The 19,688-nt window shown below is 46.0% G+C and overlaps 1 protein-coding gene across 5 annotated transcripts in view; it reads left to right on the forward strand.

Annotated features, from left to right (window-relative positions):
* dmd (dystrophin) overlaps window positions 1-19,688 on the forward strand; it is a 225,923-nt gene that overhangs the window by 138,543 nt on the left and 67,692 nt on the right. For 3 of the 5 annotated variants that reach the window (XM_076723927.1, XM_076723928.1, XM_076723931.1), the window contains exons 33-47: window positions 1,642-1,776; window positions 3,925-4,074; window positions 9,388-9,549; window positions 11,734-11,844; window positions 11,982-12,155; window positions 12,245-12,400; window positions 12,484-12,654; window positions 12,956-13,135; window positions 13,310-13,432; window positions 13,802-13,972; window positions 14,501-14,623; window positions 14,730-14,864; window positions 15,925-16,077; window positions 17,761-17,931; window positions 19,254-19,280. In XM_076723927.1, coding sequence (XP_076580042.1) covers window positions 1,642-1,776; window positions 3,925-4,074; window positions 9,388-9,549; window positions 11,734-11,844; window positions 11,982-12,155; window positions 12,245-12,400; window positions 12,484-12,654; window positions 12,956-13,135; window positions 13,310-13,432; window positions 13,802-13,972; window positions 14,501-14,623; window positions 14,730-14,864; window positions 15,925-16,077; window positions 17,761-17,931; window positions 19,254-19,280 — 2,142 coding nt within the window. The remainder of the gene's footprint in view (window positions 1-1,641; window positions 1,777-3,924; window positions 4,075-9,387; window positions 9,550-11,733; window positions 11,845-11,981; window positions 12,156-12,244; window positions 12,401-12,483; window positions 12,655-12,955; window positions 13,136-13,309; window positions 13,433-13,801; window positions 13,973-14,500; window positions 14,624-14,729; window positions 14,865-15,924; window positions 16,078-17,760; window positions 17,932-19,253; window positions 19,281-19,688) is intronic. The other 2 variants (XM_076723930.1, XM_076723929.1) reach the window with 1 other exon arrangement.

The following is a 19,688-nucleotide window of genomic DNA, read 5'->3' on the forward strand; positions in this document are numbered from 1 at the left end:
GCGTGCTCTGTGCTTTGGAGGCAGAAATCTCAGAGGCAGACTTCTTAAAAGTATCTGTATGGCTCGATACCACCATCCACACAAGTGAGAAAATATGTGTTTTGAGTCTGAATACCGAGCCGACCCCCCTCCCAAACCCACACAAAGCCCCGAATATGCTTTTTGAGTTTATGTTTCATGAATCATTGACGTTCCTTCCCCACGACGGGCTCATCTGTGCAGCGAGGCGGCGCCAAGAACTTATAGAACAATAAAATGTGTTTTCATCATTGCGATCTGTTGCCATATTTTGTTGTTATGTCCGATTAGAGAAGCTGTGTTAACTCCTGGGATTAATGTGTGACAAAACGGAGCACTGAAATGATAAGCTTCAAACGGCAAAACATATTTTGTTTATCCAAAAGAAATGCAGTTTCAGCTTTTGTTGTAAACAGCTACGACGTTCCAAATGTCTTCACTGGATAAATCTGTGAGCAACATCAGCCACTAAATAGCCATTAAATCTCGTTTCAGTATCTGGAGATTAAAGTCATTAATAAAGTTAGGGCTGCCCTGCCATGTGTATAAAATACACATTTATAAACATAATTTCCTTATAATAAAATAAAGTACGCACAGTGCCTCTGTTAATCTGGAGATGCATGAATTGTTCCTGCTTTAATGCTCATAAGAAAGGACCCTACAGACCAACAGCTGGCATGTTTCTGATGAAGGAGTGTTGGTGGGGATAGTGATGAATGCACATTTCATGCGTATGTAACACAGGGCAACAAGAAGAACAGCTTCCTGAGGTTCAGCTGAGGACAGAAACCATAAAGACAGGTTCAGGGCTCGGGCATCTTTGCAGAAATGAGGGCGAAACACAGAAACATAATTGGTGCGGTTGAGGTTAATGGCGTTAAAAGTTGCCGTTTCATGGCCCTTTCAGTTTGTAATAGATGTGGAGACCTCTGTGTGTGCTTCCCCCGCCAACTCGACACACACAAATTGTGGCTTTTGCTCTGCCTGTAATGTTTATTGACCATGTCAGCGCTGAAATGTAGAAAAAAGCCTGACATTCAGATGTTATCCTGTGTGCAGACGCAGCCTATAGCCTATAACTACAGTTTTCCTCCAGGACTGGACTTTGCTTTCTCCTGTCAGCAGACAGCGCCTGACAGCAGGTGTCTCTTTGTTTCAGGAAAAGGAACTTTTTGACACTTTGAAAAGCTGCTTTTAAGAACGCCTGTCCATTTGTTGATGCTGCAAACAACACGCTGCCACCAACAACTGTCGAGCACTTTTTAAATGATTTGTTTGTGTGAAATCTGCTCAAAGACTTTTCCTTTTTCCTCAATTATGGCTTCGTTTTACTTTTAGGAAGTCAGTTCAGTCACTTCAGCCAGACAGAGGCCCCTGTTGCTGATCTGCAGATGGAAACACACTCATCAAACATGTTGATGTTGAACAGATGTTGACTTGACGGCCTGCACCAATGCTGAATACATGAATATAAGACAACACCACAAGAGAGCTGAGATGGCATCTACAGTCACCTGTCCTCATCTTTCTCACCTCAGCCCTTTCCTCCCTCCCTCCTCATCTCTCCTCTTCATCCATCCACGAACTCAGCCTCCTGATGACTTCGTGTGTGTTTTGCAGGAGGTGTGGGCGTGCTGGTGCGAGCTGCTCTCCTACCTGGAGCAGGAGAACGCCTTCCTGGACCAGCTGGAGCAGAAACTGGACGAGACGGACAACCTCCAGGGAGGAGCAGAGGAGCTGCAGGAGGCACTGGAAGTGAGTATGAAGAGGAGGAGGAGGAGGAGGAGGAGAAGAGGAAAATAGAAAAAGAAGTGATGGATAAATGTCAGAACTAGTAATAAAATATTAAGAGAAGCAAGCAGATGTTTGCCTGAAGTGTGTTTAAAGGAGACTAGAGGCATCATGAGCTGGACCAGAGGTCAGGTTGTGTGTTTTGGGTTTTTTTCCTCCCCTCTGTGACGGAAGGGGTAGGCGTGATCCTCACAGACTCGTTTTAGCTTGCTTAGCTGCACCGAGCAGTCATCACACGCGTTTTCCACTGTATCCTCGCAGCAGGGGATACCCCGCTGAACCACCCACGATGTTATGGTTAGCAGCAGAGCCACACCGCGGCCAACCTGAGACACCTCCTCACGCAGACCAAAGCCGCACCTGGTGCTAAACCGATTGGTGGAACTGATGTGTGTCTGTGCTGGAGACTTGGGAGAAACCTCTGTTTGTAAAAGTCTGTGTGTTCAGCTCTTTCTACAAACTGAGTCTCTGGTGTTTGGAGTTTAGTTGAGCCTTATTTTACTGTTTGCTGATCGCTGTCAGCCATATTGTACAGTTAGTGCTCAGTCAGGCGCTCATGTCGTCTGAGGACCAGCAGTGAAAAAATACAAATGGGCACCCCAGAGGACATCATGTTTTCTCCGCTGAAGGGGCACCGCGGAGCCTGGAGGCCACTTTATCACATTGTCTTACATGCTGGGTCACTGTAGAGGACACTTTATAATGTTTTATCAACCATAGGGGCGTTCAAGGGCAGCACATAGGGGCATTCCCCCCCTCATGTAAACAGAACCTTTCCTGCTGCTGAAAGCTCGACGCTTTCACCAGGAGAACCTGCAAGATACGACAAGAGATTAGTTTATTCTGCAAGATGAGGATGTATTTAGATCAATTTCAAGTACTGCATGGCGAGAGTGTACATGTGCGTGCAGCTCCCTGGTTGTAGAGAAGCAGCCCTGCATGCCCACCCACCCACAGAGACCCCTGGTGCTGAAAACAGGCATCAGTTCACCGCGAAGCTGCAGTAAGAGACCGATTACTGACGTCAAAACTGTTTGATTTGATGGCTGAACGTTTTTTCTCTGAATAAGGTCGGTCATCCAAATTAATGTCAAAAAACTAAAATATAGCAGAAAACATGAAAAACAAAGTGCAAAGTCCTGTGACATGGTGCAGTCATTGCGTAAAGCTAGCATTTAGCCACAGAGTCGACACTCTCATCTAGAAAGAAAAGTGTCATGATCAAAATAAAACAACTGTTACGAAAAGTGCCACCAAATGATGAAGTATGGAAGGAAGGCAAAGGATGGAAAGTTACAGCCGAAGGGGGAAAGGGAATGGGCCTTTTCTTTTTGTTTTAATTAGAGCAAGCAGTGGAGAGAGAGGTCGTTCAGTGATGTGAGGTGCTTCTGGAAAAGGTAATTTTCAGCCGATGGAGGAAGTTTCTGTAAGAAAGATTATGTTTCCAGCCATTTGGAGGAAATAAAGACAGATTTAGTGTGGAGACTTCTCAGATGTTATGTAAGACAGGCGTCACACGCAGAGCAAAATTCAGTTAATCCACTGGAATTTACTCTGAATCATCTAACTGGAGACACTGGGCTGTGCTGGCCTTCATGAGAAAATGGAGCGAAAAGCTTACGCGCTACCCTAAACTCATTCATTTGCTCCAACTGTGCTTTTGCAGATTAATTTAGATGTTACATGCAGGGATCTGTTGAGATGAATCCTCGAGACCAGGATGCATTCTTTCATTTAAGGTAATACAGAAGAGCAGAAATGCAAATGTCTGCCCACTGAGCCGTATTTAACGATGCTAAATGCACTACTGACAGCCAAACAGACCTTTTGGGGGTTTTCAGAATTTGTGAAAAGCTGTTAAGCACCAAGGTCAGATGAACAAACACTAAGCGTCCTCTTTTAGCCTCTGCGTGTCATCACACACCCTTAGCCTGCGCAGTTTTCACCGTGCTCCTCCTCCTCCCCCACTTTGAGTCACCTTCCAACTGAACAATATCAGCTTGTTTGCAAAAACAGCACGACAATATCATTACTGCTGGAAGCTGGAAGTTTTAACTTCAGTACAACTCAGAGATTAAGCCTGTGTTTGTGTGTGTGTGTGTGCGTGTGCAGAGTCTAGAAGTTCTCCTGCGGCACCCTGAGGACAACAGGAACCAGATTCGGGAGCTGGCCCAGACGCTGATGGACGGGGGCGTTCTGGATGAACTGATACAGCAGAAATTGGACGCCTTCAACACACGATGGGATGAACTTATGGCGAGGGTAAGACAACAGATCCTCATACATGCAGATTTATACAGCATGTGTAACGAATGCAGAGCTGCTTAACACTGTCTGAGTCTCCCATATATGGGACAAAAGATGCCTCTTAGACAAGAACATATGAAGTCGAATACATCAAAGATCAGTCAAATGCCATACATGGAATCACCATCCAAAGAAACAATGATTACTACAGTTATAAACAGCTATTAGTGCAATCTATAGCAGCTGAAGAAGTCAGTTATGGTTCTTTTGTCCACTGTTTGTCAGATAATAAGCCTTTAACGGTGTCCCAGCTCCTCCTCACTCTCCCGGTCAACGGTAACAGGAAATCTGGGCCTTGTGATTGATGACCAACTGCAGTCATGCCTACACAGCCCGGCCTGAACTCCACTGTGTGTCACACTCAGCTCCTTGTAGAGGCGCGAGTCGTCTCTCGCCTTGGCTGCTGTAGCGGCCCTCGTGCTGGGCTGCCAGCATGCGAAGGAAAAGCTGCAAATTGTCCACAATGTGTTTGGTCCTCAATCAGACAAAGACGGCTCGCGACACACTCCGTGTCACCGCTCGCATTAAGTCTCCAGTACATGGAAACAACAATTATTGTGTTTTACTCTGTGCGAGGACAGTCAAAGTCTTGGTGTCAGACTGGTCAGTGTTAGTCTGGAGCCGTGTGAGCTGGTGCACTGAATGCCTGGTGAGTTGTAGCTCTGGGGTGGAAGTGACAAAGGTATATGCATGCAGAGACGTGTCGGAGTTTGAGGTAGTTGCAGCAGCAGCCACGCTGTGGGACTTTGGTCTTAACTGTCTGACAGTGTCTGCAAAGATTTCACCGTAAAGGAGAAAAAAGCTTCGCAAACATGTGCTTCTGGCCTGGAGATGTTGGCAACTGCACCATTGACATAATCAGAATCAGTGAGGCCTCTAATTTGGGATTAGATTTTCTTTTCCGACAAATAATTCACTTCATTTCCTTCACAATTGTCAGCTTTTGCTTGGGGCAACCCAAAATCACACAGTGCTCCCTCACTCGTTAGACCTTTTAGCCTTCCCATTCTCCGTCCTCCACAATCAGCCATTGAATGACAGCTCGTCCCGCCGTGGCTCAAAAACCGCTGAGAGTCTTAACCCTTAGCTGAGTGCCTGACGTGCTCTGTCTCTCCTGATTCCTCCTCTAGTTTCCTTCGCTTAATTTGAAGGCCTCACCTCGATGTGCTGCGGTGAATCTGACCAACAACTCGAACCGTTCTAGTCATTACTTTGCTGTTGTAGCGTTTCACATGAAATTTTATAAACAGGGATTTTTCATCATTTATTTTCTAAGAATTTAAAGCTGAATTTCCTCTCTGTTTTTTTGCTGCAGCCAAGGACAGCCTGATCACTTTTGATGGCTCTAGTTCAAAACATAATGTTCGAAATGAAGAAAATCTCAGCCTGAATTCATCGCCAGCGGACAAAAGTCTATGAAAACAGCACAACTATTGTTAAAGATGAGCACGTCGTTTAATTAGTTTTAGTTTCTCTCAGCATTTCATAACGTGGTTCCACACAATTTTATCATGTGGAGTGAGGGTTTTCTCCCAGAAGAAGGATTTCTGGATGAAGTAGACGCTAAGTGACAGCGCTGCAGCATCATTTCTTTGTGAAGAGAATAATAGATAATAAGTCATGATTTGATGAAAAGCTGCACAGAGTTCAGGTGTGGAGCTTCTGTGTCGGTGCCTTAGATGTGAACTTTAAAGGGTCACATCTTTGTAGCTTCCTTGTCCTCCTCTCTGTCACCATCCGTCTCTTCCTCCTGCCTGCCTGCTCCTCTTCCTCCTGTCCTCCTATGATGGAAAGCAAACTATTTGGCAACAATTGGACGATAAAGTTCACGTTTAAGTAGTTTTTTTAAGTAAAAACTTCTCTGGTTTCGCAGCATCCAGACCTTTTTAATCACCTTCCTCTTGTCTCATCATCCTCTTCTCCATTTCTCACCTTTTTTCTCCTTCCCTTTCTTCTTCTGCCTTTTCTTTGTCAGCTTCTTCTCCCTCCTTCACTCTTCTGCCTCCTCCTCTTCCTCCTTCTCCTCCTCTTCCTCTCCCAATATCCTCCTTCCCCCTCCTTCTAGCCATCATCAATGGGAGCAATACATCCTCAGCCTCTTGTGGTGATCCTCAGTGACAGATTACTGTAGATGTACTTGCACACACCCCCTCACTCACACACACACACACACACACACACACACACACATAGAGACACACACTCATTGCCCGCTGGGTTGATCCTCCCTCACAATAGAACCAGATTAATGTTCTCCTTGCAGCTTGATAAGCCTCCCTTTGTTTGTCTACCCATCAGACAGTGTGTGTGTGTGCGTGTGTGTGTGTGTGTGTGTATATGAGTGTGTGTGACACAGTCTTATATTTCAGACTTTTCTGTATTGTATGGGAGGAAGCGCCATTGTGCGTGTTGTCTGTGCGTGCCTGTTTGAAAGCATTACAGAAGCCGGTGTCCTTTGTTTCGGCGTGTATGTCAGCATGTCTGCATGCAAGGTGAGGCCGGGCGGCTCCGAGCCCTGTTTGTTTGTCATCTATAAAGGAGACGGCGAGCGCAGAGACGGGACGCGGCTGTTTGTGAGTATCTCTGAAAAGACAGATGGAGCAGCCAGAGCACACACAGACCAAAATATTGCCTTAATGTTCCTCCCGTTTTTTGACCTGAGGGGAGTGCATCGAGGGAATCCTTCTTTTCTCTCCTAAATCTCCTTTTTCTAACTTGATCAGCGCCGTTTGAAAAACACGCTGTCGAATCTCCTCCTGTCCGTTTGTGGACGGCTTCAGGCACGGCTGTTTATCGGCCTTTCGGCGGCTGCAGATGAAAACCAGATATTTCACGGGCGAGGAATTCTAAAGGTTGCAATCTGATTGGTTTAGAGATGTTGACGTTCATATATAACACAGTTAAGATGCTCAAGAAAAGGTGTCTTCAGGTTTTGTTATATGTTCGGTGCAAAACCTGTCATTCAAATCGAAGTTACTGTAGACACATCTGTATGTGTTTCCTACTTCTTATCCAAAGAGTCAAAACGCTGAGCGTCAACACTTCCAGCATCAGATGGAGCCGACTTCTAACGAGTGCAGGGGTCCAAGTAAATGCAGAGACAGTAGAATAAGTCTGTAATCTCATTATATCAATGTCCCACTTTAAAACTGGAGATAAAGCCGGCGCGCGCGTGCAAAAAAAAAAAAAAAGTTTCAGATCAAAGAGTCGTATTTGCCGTTTTAATTTCAGCTTCTTGTAACGGCTGAAAACCAATAAGAGGAAGTGCAGAGAACGCCGCTCGCGCTTTGCCGACAGCGTTTCCAGCACAAGGCTGTTCAGCAAACAGCGACTGTCTGTCTCACTCGTTCACAATCGCTGCGTTAGAAACCACGTGTCTGCGTGTGAGGGGGAAATAAGTAATAAGGGGAAAGTATGTTTAATGGGAATATGTATTCATGAGCTGACAATTGGCGGGGAAATGGAGTACATCACCACAGGGAAGGTTATCAATGTTTGCCTAAATATTTAATCTGACTCAAGTTCTCATTTCATACATTATCGACGAAGACATGGGAACGAGAACCGGGAAAAAACCCTGATGGTACATCCACTGGTAACATTAGGAGCACTCTGTGTGTGTGTGTGTGTGTGTGTGTGTGTGTGTGTGTGTGTGTGTGTGTGTGTGTGTGTGTGTGTGTGTGTGTGTGTGTGTGTGTGTGCGCACAACAAGGTTTAGGCAGGCCCTGGGCTATACTTAGAGTCATTATCCGTCTGTATGGGATTAGCATGCTCACCTGTAACCACATCTCCACTCTCGCTCTCCCTCCAACACGCAGGAGCTCACACAGGTTTGTGATGTAATAGGTCCGTTTATTAGTTAATCTCGTGGGCAGTCACCAGGGACAGAAAGACAGGAAGCACTTAAGTCGTTGCCAGGCACCTGACCGCCGACAGCAGCGTCAGTGAGTATTGGTTGTCGGTGTTGGTGGTGACAGCGGAGGCCTTGATGTGGTCAGCCACACCGAGACGGCATGAGAGAGAAACCCCGGAAACCGTCCTTCAAGAGGGTATGCACAGGGGTGGTGTTTGTGTACATGTTGTGTGTAGTTCTGTCTTGTGTATGTACCGTTTACTTTCATTTAATCTGTTGTATAAAGTGCTCCACAGAAGAGGGATGTTTGTAGACAGTCATGAGACGGATGTTGATGGTGCAAATTTATCTTTTCAGTACAACGTGTGAGCTTACTGCCTTGTTAGCGACTGAGCTAACAAGCCCACAAAGTGAGAAAACGCTGTAACTGTAAGAAGAACAGATTGCAGATGTATTTTTATTACTGTAAGAAATGTCATGAAAAGCCAAAAACAAACAGTCACTGCCCTGTCTGTGGCTTTCAGCCCCATCCCTTTCGGTTCCTGCTGAAGACCTGAATCTTTAAAAACACCTATAAGATATCTGGTTTCATTATTTATAAGGCTGAGTAATCTCATACAACAGCTGCTCACTGTAGTTTTTATCAAACGTTATTCAAGCAGGAGGAAATAATGAATGCGTCGGGGACAGTTTTCAGCTGTGGATTAATACACATTTGGGTTGAAGTGATTATTTTGGCCAGCAGAATGGTTTACGAGGGACTGAGTCAAAATAAACTACAGTGTGTGTGTGTGTGTGTGTGTGTGTTCACGCTAATGAAGGAACATGTCATCCAGTGCATCAGTGAGGCTCACTGGAGTGTTTTTAGGAGTTTTTGGACAACAGTGGAGCTCTGTGGGACAGAGGGACAGGATGTGTCAGGCTTAGAGACACTAAGGCTTCAGTCATCACACAGGTTTTATTAACAAGAGGACAAATAGTTATTAAAATTACATCATTTCACTGGCAAAAAAAAGGCACCTAACACCTGACTTCAGCTGGAGTCGATCTGATCTGTGTGTGTGTGTGTGTGTGTGTGTGTGTGTGTTTGTGTGTGTGTGTGTGCACTGGTTTTCACACACCGACTGCAAAAACGGTAAACAAGATAACAGGTTTCAACATGTGAATGAAATATCCCGAGCTCCCCCTGAGGATTCTTAAAAGACGCATCTTATCTGAATCTCACGGGGATCTCATTCAGATTTTCTCAGAGATTATTCAAGATATCGTCTACGGGAAACTGCTTTTATATACATGAGCTGGAAAATTGAATGTAGGAACGCATGTCAACATCTGCTAATGTGTTTCCCTTAAGCTATTTCCTGCACTCACAGTCTACTTCATGCGTCTGCGTGATGTGTTTCCTGTCTGTTCAGGCGGCGGCCAGGCAGAAGGAGCTGGAGAAGAGCGTCCAGTGGGCCCAGGAGAATGACAAGACGCTGAGGCAGATGCAGGAGGCGCTGGCCAACACTGACCGCCACCTCACTGCGTACCTGGCTGACCACATCGACGCCCAGCAGATACCGCAGGAGGCTCAGGTAGATGTGTGTTTTATGTGTGTGCTTCGGGAATTACAAGAATCAGAGGTGGGCCAGTTACCTATTCCCGCTCTCTTATTGCCTCGCTTTATCAGTTTACTGAGACCCGTCCGGCTCTTTAACACTTCAATGATCACAGCCAGTAAAAAGGAAGTGCTTCTTTTCTGCATTTCTTAGCTTCCTTGGGCAAAACCCACAAAACTGATTATTTTATTTCCAGCCACCGCACATTTCTTTAAATCATGAGCCTCTGCTAAATGGAGATTTACAGCAAAAGTGCACTTTTAACAGTCCTGGAGATTTGTCTCCATTAAAGCGAATGGATTAAATAAGTGAACAAAGTGTCCCATGAAAATAACAAGCGGTCGTGTTCGATGCAGTTTAGTCTTTGTTGAACTAAACCTGCTGACGTGGGTTTTTTGCAGCCACAGCACTGTGAATTTTTGGGTGATGATTCCTCTTGTATTATTCAGTTTTTCCTACACACTTCAATCTGCGCACAGTCTCACCGCCCCCCAGTGATGAGACTGAATAATGGCAAACATTTACCATAAATCTGCTTCTCGACCATCATCTAGGCTCCGCCAGACCCGACTTGATTGATTTTGATTTGATTTCGTTTCACCGCTTTCTTTCACAAAGGAAAGAAGCAGACAACAGCTTGTTGTCACGCACCATCAGGGCCGGGAAAACAAAGACTCATACCACGTTTTGTCCCACCGCATTGGAAATGGAAAGCGTTTAGAGGGAGAAAAACCAGCAGACAATTTCAGACGGTGTCTCCTGGAAGACATTCGTAGTTCAAACCCTGCTCCTTTCCCTACGTCACACAGCCGGCCAATCGCTGCGTGAAGTGTGTGTGGACGACACAAGATGCCAGGGAGGCGCATTGAGAAGCTGTTTGTCCATCCAACAGCTGGCAGATCTGTGGAGAATACTGGTTCCTTAACCCGTGTAAAAGGATTCCTGATGGCGACTTAACCAAACCAAGCTTCACCTGACTAATACTGTGAAACCAGGATTGATTCGATTGGCTAAAGCTGCAGCCAGACCCCAAAAAGACCCACCTGGACCTGCAGTAATCAGACTGGAGCAGGCTGTGTTCAAATGCTCGGTTCTAGGTCAGATTTTTCTTAAAATAAAAAGTCCCAGTGTTTGCTTACCGTCAGTAGCTGCACTAATGAAACGCTGTCAAGCCTTTGTCCTTGTCGGAGTCGGTCTTTAACAGCTGTGTTGACAGGTGGAGAGACGAGAGAAGGACAAGAAGGACGAAATACACTGAAGATCAAAATTCACATCTGTGTGTGTCCCCGTGTGTGCAGACGACCCAGGAGAAAAGACAAATGCTCTTTTTCTCTCTGTGGTCCCAATTAAGCCCAGAGCTGCTTTGGACGCAGACAGCGAACACACACACACACACACACACACACACACACACACACACACACACACACACACACACACACACACTGTCTTTTTGTCTACTTCCTCTAACAACTACTTCTTCTGCATATCTCCTTTTTCCTCTTTCTTTTTATTTCTGATGCACCTTCCAGACAAATCAGACGATAGGTCTTGAACTAACGACCCGAAACGACAGACTGAGTGATGGAAACGTGACAGTGTGTGTGTGTGTGTGTGTGTGTGTGTGTGTGTGTGTGTGTGTGTGTGTGTGTGTGTGTGTGTGTGGAGAGATTACCTCCACGTGCGCTGTAGACCACCAGTGCAAAGGATGACATTTCTCTCTCACACACACACACACACACACACGGGAGGATGAGAGAGTGATTGGATTAGTGTGGTCTGCATGAGCATATGTGATTACAGGGCGCTTGGTATTTAAAAAGAGAGAGAGGTGACAGATACTGAGTGTGTGTGTGTGTGTGTGTGTGTGTGTGTGTGTGTGTGTGAGAGAGAGAGAGAGAGAGGGTGACAAGTTATTAATGCTTTTGAGCACATGCTTCCCTCTCCTTGATGCCTCCTGCCCCCTTGTGGTCAGCAGAAGGAGGTACACTTTTGATTTAAACTTATTCAAAACACTTATTTAATTGACTGTTTTCTAAACTTTATGACTATTAGATTTACAGTTTCATTCATTTTGTTGTAAAAAAAAAAATGTCATTCATATAGATAATTGGTCTTGAATTGATATTTTTGTGTTATTTGTGTGTTTGTGTTAAACAGAAAATCCAGTCTGAGCTGAGCAGCCATGATGCGACCCTGGAGGACATGAGGAAGAAGAACCAGGACAAAGAGTCGTCCCAGAGGTTCATGGGACAGATAGACCTCACCCAGGTACGCCGTTTGTGCATGTTCGGTTCATGTTGAGCTTCGCAGATGTTCTCACATGTTCAGATGAGTTTGAGAACATTTTGCTGTATTGCAGTGTTTGTGCTGTGTGTGCTGTAATTGTGTCTCTGCGGTTCTCACAGAAAATGCTCACAGACGTGTGGACGAAGTTCCGGCTCTTCCAGAAGCCGGCCAACTTCGACGCTCGGCTGGCCGAGTGTGAGCGTGTGCTGGCCGGGGTCAAAAGCCAGGTCGGGTTGCTGGACATCGGCAGCGTGGAGCAGGACGTGGTGCAGTCGCAGCTAGAGCAGTGCATGGTGGGTAATTGAATCACAGTGTCAGTTAGATGGATAAATTGATCCATTGATCGTATGTTGAGCCTCTGCTGGCTGTTCGTGTCTAACAGAAGCTGTACAAGGTGCTGAGTGAAGTGAAAGGGGAGGTGGAGACGGTGATCAAAACAGGCAGACAGATCGTCCAGAAGCAGCAGACCGAGCAGCCCAAAGAGCTGGACGACCGCGTGACCGCCCTCAAACTGCTCTACAACCAGCTGGGATCACAGGTTCGCACACAGACGCACTTAGCTGGACACACGTGATCGTACAGGTCGTATTTAGACATTTGGCCTTTTTAATGTGTGTGTAGGTAACTGAGAGTAAACTGGAGCTGGAGAAAAGTCTGAAGTTGTCCAGGAAGCTGCGTAAGGAGCTGAACGGGCTGACAGAGTGGCTCGCCGCCACTGACGCTGAGCTAACCAGGCGCTCTGCTGTGGACGGTATGCCCAGCGACCTGGAGGCTGAGGTGGCGTGGGCACAGGTATGATACACACATGTAAAGACACAAAACATAAGGCCCTCGGTGTGATTCCGGCCAGTGACCTTTGGTGCCTGCTGTTATGAGTTGGGATAAAAGGTTACTTTGAGAAGTGTTTCTGCTGAGGCACGCTGCCGCATTAAAGCTGGACAAGCTGTAAACATGGCGCTGACATCTCCTTATAAAACCAATGGTGGATGTGTTCACACAGACACAGAGCATTAGCGTTAGCATTCATTTGGAGTCGAGCTTATATTCCCTCTGTTCATCCTCCCCTGCTCTGTCCTTTTCTCTGTCGTGTCAGTCCATCCACGGGGAGACGGAGAAGCGTCAGCCGCAGCTGCAGGCCGTGGTGGACCTCGCCGAGGCCCTCAAGGCGGTGCTGCGGGGCCACGGGGGCCTGGTGGACGACAAAGTCAGCCTGCTGCGCTGCAACTGGATCGCGGTCACATCCAGAGCGGAAGAGTGGCTCAACCTGCTGCTGGTCAGAGAAAGAAGTGGAATTTAAAACACCTCATGATGCTCATTTATCTGTTTTATCAGCGCTAAAAATACACCAGACTCTCTAAAAATAGCTCGTTGGAAGTGTCACTGTTTGCAGCCTCCAGAAATGAACACCTTCGACGTCTCTCTCTCTCCTCTCGCTCCCCTCTTTCAGGACTACCAGCGGCAGATGCAGAAGTTGGATGGAGAGATTGAGGAAGTGAACGGATGGATTGACGGAGCGGAGATCAGGATGGACGAGTTGGACAGCAAGGGACCCAACGACGCTGTGCTTAAGGTGGTGATGTTTATCTGCGTGCGTGTTGTGTTTGATCCATGTGTGTCTTGGTTTTTTCCTCCGCTGATGTTCTGATTCTGGTCGTGGATTTGATGTTAGGGAGGTTGATTATGAGAAGAAATATGGTGTTTGTTGAAAATACAGACAGTGATCCTGTTATATTAGCTGTGGGACAGAGTGTTAATTATTAACACTCTGTCTTATGTGTCTTATATAAAACACAGTGGAGTGCAGATAAACAAAAAAGAAAGATGAAATTACCTCAAAAAGGGTCGAACAAGACATCCAATGAACACACCTCAGTCTTTCAAATCAGATGCACCTGAAACTCGGCTTCTGACTGACCCTGTGTGCGTTTGTGTCCTGCAGGTGCTGCGTGCGGAGCTGGAGTTGACAAAGGGTAAGATGGAGGAGGTGAGGGCCCTGGCCCAGGAGCTCATGTCCACCAGGGGGGAGAACTGCCAGGCCCAGGTGGGACCCAAGGTGGAGCAGCTCAACCAGAGATTTGACACCATCGCACAACGCATCGCCTCTGGACTGGTAGGGAGGACGATATCCCCAGAATACTAACTAATAATCTGAAACAGCAGCAGCACACACACAGCCTGGTTAGATTTAATTAATCTGTCAGTTGTTGTTTGTTATTTTGACTTGAGCAGCTGCAGCTTTAAATGGACTCTCTCTTTCATCTTTCTTGCTAAATACTATAATCCAACTATCCCCATAAATTGACTTCAAACTCTCTCCAAACAGACTCTGAACTCACTAAATTTACTTCAAACTCTCCCTAAATTTACTTCAAAGTCTAACTAAATAGACTTCAAACTCTCTCGCTAAATGTATTTTAAACACTCACTTAACAGACTTCAGACTCTCACACCAAATTTCCTTCAAGCTCTCACTGAATCTGCTCCAACCTCTCGACTGAATTTACTTTCTCTTGGCCGCTAATGATCTCCTTTTCCTCGGGTGCTGGTGTGCCTGTGCATCTCTGCTGCGTGTGTGTTGTTGTTGTGTGTGTGTGTGTGTGTGTGTGTGTGTGTGTGTGTGTGTGTGTGTGTGTGGCAGACGGCAGCGTCGGCCAAGGAGCTGGAGCAGTACCACAGTGAAGCACAGATCTGGCTGGAGCTCCTGGAGGAGGAAGTCAAACAGGGGGAAAACCTAAAGGAGGAGGACTTCCAGGAGGACAAGGTCTCATACACACACACACACACACACACACACTTCCAGGGATAATGAGAGCTTTTTTTTTAACCTTTATGTGTGCATTTCTAAACAATGTGTGTGTGCTGTGTAGGATTGTGAAGAAGGTGCAGTGAAGGAGTTACTGTTGAAAGGAGAGAATCTGCAGAAGAGGGTCCCGGATCAGGACAAGAGAGAGCAGATCAGACTGAAACACAACCAGCTCAACAGCAAGTACAACACTGTTAAGGTAACACACACACACACACACACACACACAAACACACACACACACACCACCAGAATGAAACAGACAGTGATGAAAGAGAGACAAATGACCAGGTTTCAGGTTTTCAGGGACTTTCTGGAGCCTGGTTCAGCTGCACAGTGTATCCAGTAATCCAGGGAACCTCGGTCCTGATGTGCAGATCAGTGCATGCCTGAGCTGCTGGGACGATATCGAGCGTGTCTTTTATTTACAACTGGACAATAGCAGCGTCCTGAACAGCTGCAGCCGAAAGACGAATGAGGCCCGGCTGCTGAGCCCCAGTAAAATCAATATAATCAGAAGTCACATCATCTTAGGACACACACACACACACACACACACACACACAGGTGGCAACATGTGTGTTTCCACTTCAAAATGTCATCTTGCCAGCTCATCCCATCTTTTGATTATTTTTTTATTTGTTGAATGTCACAACGCCGCGGATTGTGAGTTATTTCCTCGGTTTGGCATTTTTGGAAAACACTCTTCTTCACTTTCTTGCTGAGTCAGATGAGGATATTTATGCCGCTCTCACATCTGTGCATTAAGCATGAAGCTTGAGCCACGAGAGCTTATTTCAGCGTAGCATAGAGGCAAACAGCAGCAGCGGCAGCGAGCCTGGCCTGTGCTGTGCTGCCCGTGTTTTCATCTGACACTGCCACAAAACAAGTGAGCACATTTCCCAAAAAGTGGAGCTTCAACTCTGCAAAGTCTGCAGGTTTACTTAAAAAAAAACTCCAAAAGTCAAGCAGAGAGCCCTCAAACTCTCTCCCATTTCACAGTGGGACAGCCTGGAGCCCTCGCAGGCTTAGCTGGAGCGCTCATCAAAGTGTGTGAGTGCATAAGGGGGGGACATTAGCATCGGGCCTGACGTAAATTCGATCCATTTTCTGCTGCTTATCTGGGTCTGGGTCTCAGTGGCAGCAGCCAAAGGCTTTTTACATCTCTGTAGTGTGTCTCAAAGTTAAAGCAGGCACATTTCATGACACCTCACCGTGACGTCCAAGACAGTCCCGTGTGTGCGTGTGTGTGTGTGTAGGACCTGCGTGTGCTGAGGAACAGGAAGGCGTTGGCCATTGCTCCCCAGTGGTACCAGTACAGAAGGAAGTCACATGACCTGCTGGCCTGGCTGGACGACATCCAACGCAGTGTGGACCAGCTGCCCGACCCCCCCGAAGGAGAGAGGGTCAAGGTGACAACACACACACTCATGCACACACACAAATAAACACAATAACATCTTAATCTTTGCCTTTTTCTTTTTTTTCCTCTGTTGTTAAGAAATAATTGTGAGGCTTGATGTCCAGCTCTGTCCTCTTCATCGTCCAGCTCTTCATCTCACCCCCTCTGTCTCACACTGTCTTTTGCTCATAATTTTCCTGGTACATGTGGGGAAAAGCCTCTTTGTGTCCTTTGTTTCTTACCTCTCCTCTTCTTCTGCTTTTGGACAAAGGGTTGGTGTCAAGGCTTTTGAAATGTTATTCGCTCGGGAAGAGGACTTTCTGAGTAATTCTTCCAGGAAATCGTCCTCGTATCTATTCAGAGAAGCAATTGCAGATCAGTTCGTGTCCCCTGTAGAAGCCTGCAGCTTTTATCTGGGAATTTTCTGCTCAGAGTTGGAAAGAGGCTCAGTAAACTGTGTTGCATGTAGCATTTTAGCATCGATAAATCATTACCATGTTATTTGTGAGACAGTAGGATGATTATTATTTATTATAAGCTCATAGAAACTGATGCCTGCTGACTGTTTCATCACTTCACGGTGAAAATAAGTGGAAAAAACACATTAGCGATCGATTAGTGGTCAAAATAAAAGCAGAAATGGTTTATTTTAAGCGCCTTATTTAGCATTTATAATCAGCATGTTAGCAAAGAATAAACAGTTTGTGAGACAGTATAAGAGACTTTTTTATGTTTCATAATGTATTCTGTCCCTTGAGGCATCTGTTGTACATGATAACGTGTTTTTTTTAGTGTTAATCACAGTATAAACAGTGGCTGAACCCACCCGTGAATGACGAGGTAACACAGAACCCGACGTGATATATTGGTGTTAAAGCTACGTGCAGGTGCGCAGATGTGGAAAAGGTTTGACGGAGCAACCCTGGACTCCACCTGTCCTTCTGCCCCCCCGCCCTGACTCTGTGTGTGTGTGTGTGTGTCTTTCACTTTCAGATGATCACTATGACATTTCGCTAAGTGGACGTCTGACTCGCTCGCCTCAGACTCACCTGTCATTGCTGCAACTGAGATTCCTCACTGCCTGTCTGTCTGTCTGTCTGTCTGTCTGTCTGTCTGTCTGTCTGCCTGCCTGTCTGTCTGTCTGTCTGTCTGTCTGTCTGTCTGTCTGCCTGCTCATCTATCTGTCTCTCTGTCTCTGCTTCTTTTCACCCCCACACTCCCCATTTGACACACTGCTCTTACTCCTCTGTACCTCGTGGAAAGGCCACTGATTGTACTCCTCCTCGATGTAAATAAAGTCTGAAGGCAGTGTGCGCCTCCTGATTACAGCACCACGTTATTTTACATGGGTTGTTTGGGTGGAGACACATGCTAGAATATCAGCATACAGTGAAGTCCTTGTGTATGTTTGACACTGACAAACATGATATTTTATCCCTTTTATTAATGTGTTGTGCCTTTGTGTGTGAGTAAATGGATGTTTTTATTATTTTAATTCTGTATTGATTGTCGGTGTGTGTGTGTGTGTGTGTGTGTGTGTGTGTGTGTGTGTGTGTGTGTGTGTGTGTGTGTGAGAGCGGGTGTGTGATGTCTATTGAATGTGCATCCACACGCCTCTCTGTGCTTATTCCTCCACCCCGTCCCCCGGGCTCAGCCAATAGAAAGTGACCTCCTGGTTGATTTCGTCCAATAGGAAATTGGCTCAGAGTTCGACAAGAAGAAGGACGAGCTTAAGGAGGTGCAGGGCTTAGCCAATCAGCTCTCAGAAGCTGGAGCCGCCAGTCTAGTGGAGCCCCGCCAACTCCAGCTCAACAAGCGCTGGGTTGAGGTGGAGGGCAAGTTCTTACCCTTCAAAAGACAAAGTGTGAGTTTCAGTAGGCACGACTTCTATATCTACAGTACTAACAGAGAATACTATACTAATACTAATACTTCTACATAATACTACTATCTAAGCTCTAAAGCATTAAAAGACAGTGTGTGAGTCTAAGGATAACAATTGTTTCACTAACTATTAGCATGAAATTAGGCTGTGAAGTTCTAATACAGCGACTAACTACAGCAACTCTCTGAATGGACCCCTTAACATTCCTGTTTATCATTAACACAGAATCCTAAATCCACACAGTTAGTGCAGGTTTGTGCTGCACTGAGCTCAGACTTTTACTTCTAACAGAATGCATGAATATGGAGCTAGAGCTGGGAATCAATTAGCTTAGCTTAGCATAAAGACTGGATGTAGGGGGAAACAGCTAACCAGGCTGAATCTTCTCCAAGAAAGCAAATCTTTCACAGAGTGTCAGGTAATACACCGGAGTCAAACAAGACGTTTCTCCATATTTTCTGTAATGATTAGTGTCTCATTTGTAGGTTAAAGTCTGGTGTCTCATTGTCAATAAATCCCATGGAAAGACCGAAACCAGTCGATATCTGCTGAAGGTGTAAGTCTTCAAAAGTATGGAGCTGTAGTATTTTCCTAAAACAGCTGCCCACTGTCGTTTTTAACCAACATGACTCAAACTGGAGCAAATAGTGCGTTTGTTTGGGAATGTTTTTGCCGGCAAATTAGTCCACATTTGGAGCTCTAGTGAGGATCTCTGGCAGCGGGAGGGTGTGTGTGGGACTGAATCAAAATAAACTACAGTGTGTGTGTTTATTTTAATGAAGGAACATGTCACCCAGTGCAACAGTGATGTGTTTTTAATAGTTTTTGGGTTATGAAGCTCTGTGGAATAAGACGAATCAGGCTGTGATACACGCTCAGTCATCGTTAGGAGGAAGCATGCAGCGTTGGTTTGGCTCTGCACGTGGGATTTGTTGACAGTAAGAAAACTTGTCGTGTAAGGTAAAATGAAGCTCTAACCCCAAAAGAGACAACTATGTTTCAGTGTAAACGACCTGATGTCGTCCGAGTATTATGAAAACTACAGATGTTATCGAGTGACGCTTCAGTGATGTCAGCCTTCAGTTTCAAAAAGTTACCTCCAGTCCAAATCAGAATTAGTTTGTTCCCTCGAAAACATAAAATCTGAGTTGCTTTTTTGTTTTTCTTTGCTGCATTCTCATGTACATGTCTTACGTTCACATGTGAAGCACATTCACATGTCTGAATCTCATTGGTTGCTCTGTCTGGCTCTGTGTCACCGCATGCCAAACCTCCCCCGACTTATCACACCCCCTTCGCAGATCCCCGATCTGCCTGTCACTCAAGATGTATGTACCCTGTCGACCAATCACAGCCACACGCACTTATACCACCTGGTATAAACTACTGGACGAACGCACATCTGAACTGCCGGATTTCAGACTCGGAGCCCTGCGTTTCTTCAGGCCACTGAGAGGACTGTGAACTCACACTTAGCGGCGCCTCCTCTGCCTCGGTGTGGTACAGTAAACCTGGGAGCTGGCCGGGCCTCCAAACTGCTCCGCTCAAGCTGTTCAGGCACTTCAGCGCGTTACTCAGGAACACTTAAGATGTAATTGGTGCACTTCATTTCCCATACTCTCCAAGCCGGCGTGTTTACTCTGTAATCACAGGCCTGATTCAACTTTAGACGACGGCACCACAAGTTACACAACATGTGAACTTGGCTTGTTATCCTGTGTATTATGGAAGATTAT

The sequence above is a fragment of the Chaetodon auriga genome, chromosome 23, assembly GCF_051107435.1.
Source record: "Chaetodon auriga isolate fChaAug3 chromosome 23, fChaAug3.hap1, whole genome shotgun sequence".
Taxonomy (NCBI): domain Eukaryota; kingdom Metazoa; phylum Chordata; class Actinopteri; order Chaetodontiformes; family Chaetodontidae; genus Chaetodon; species Chaetodon auriga.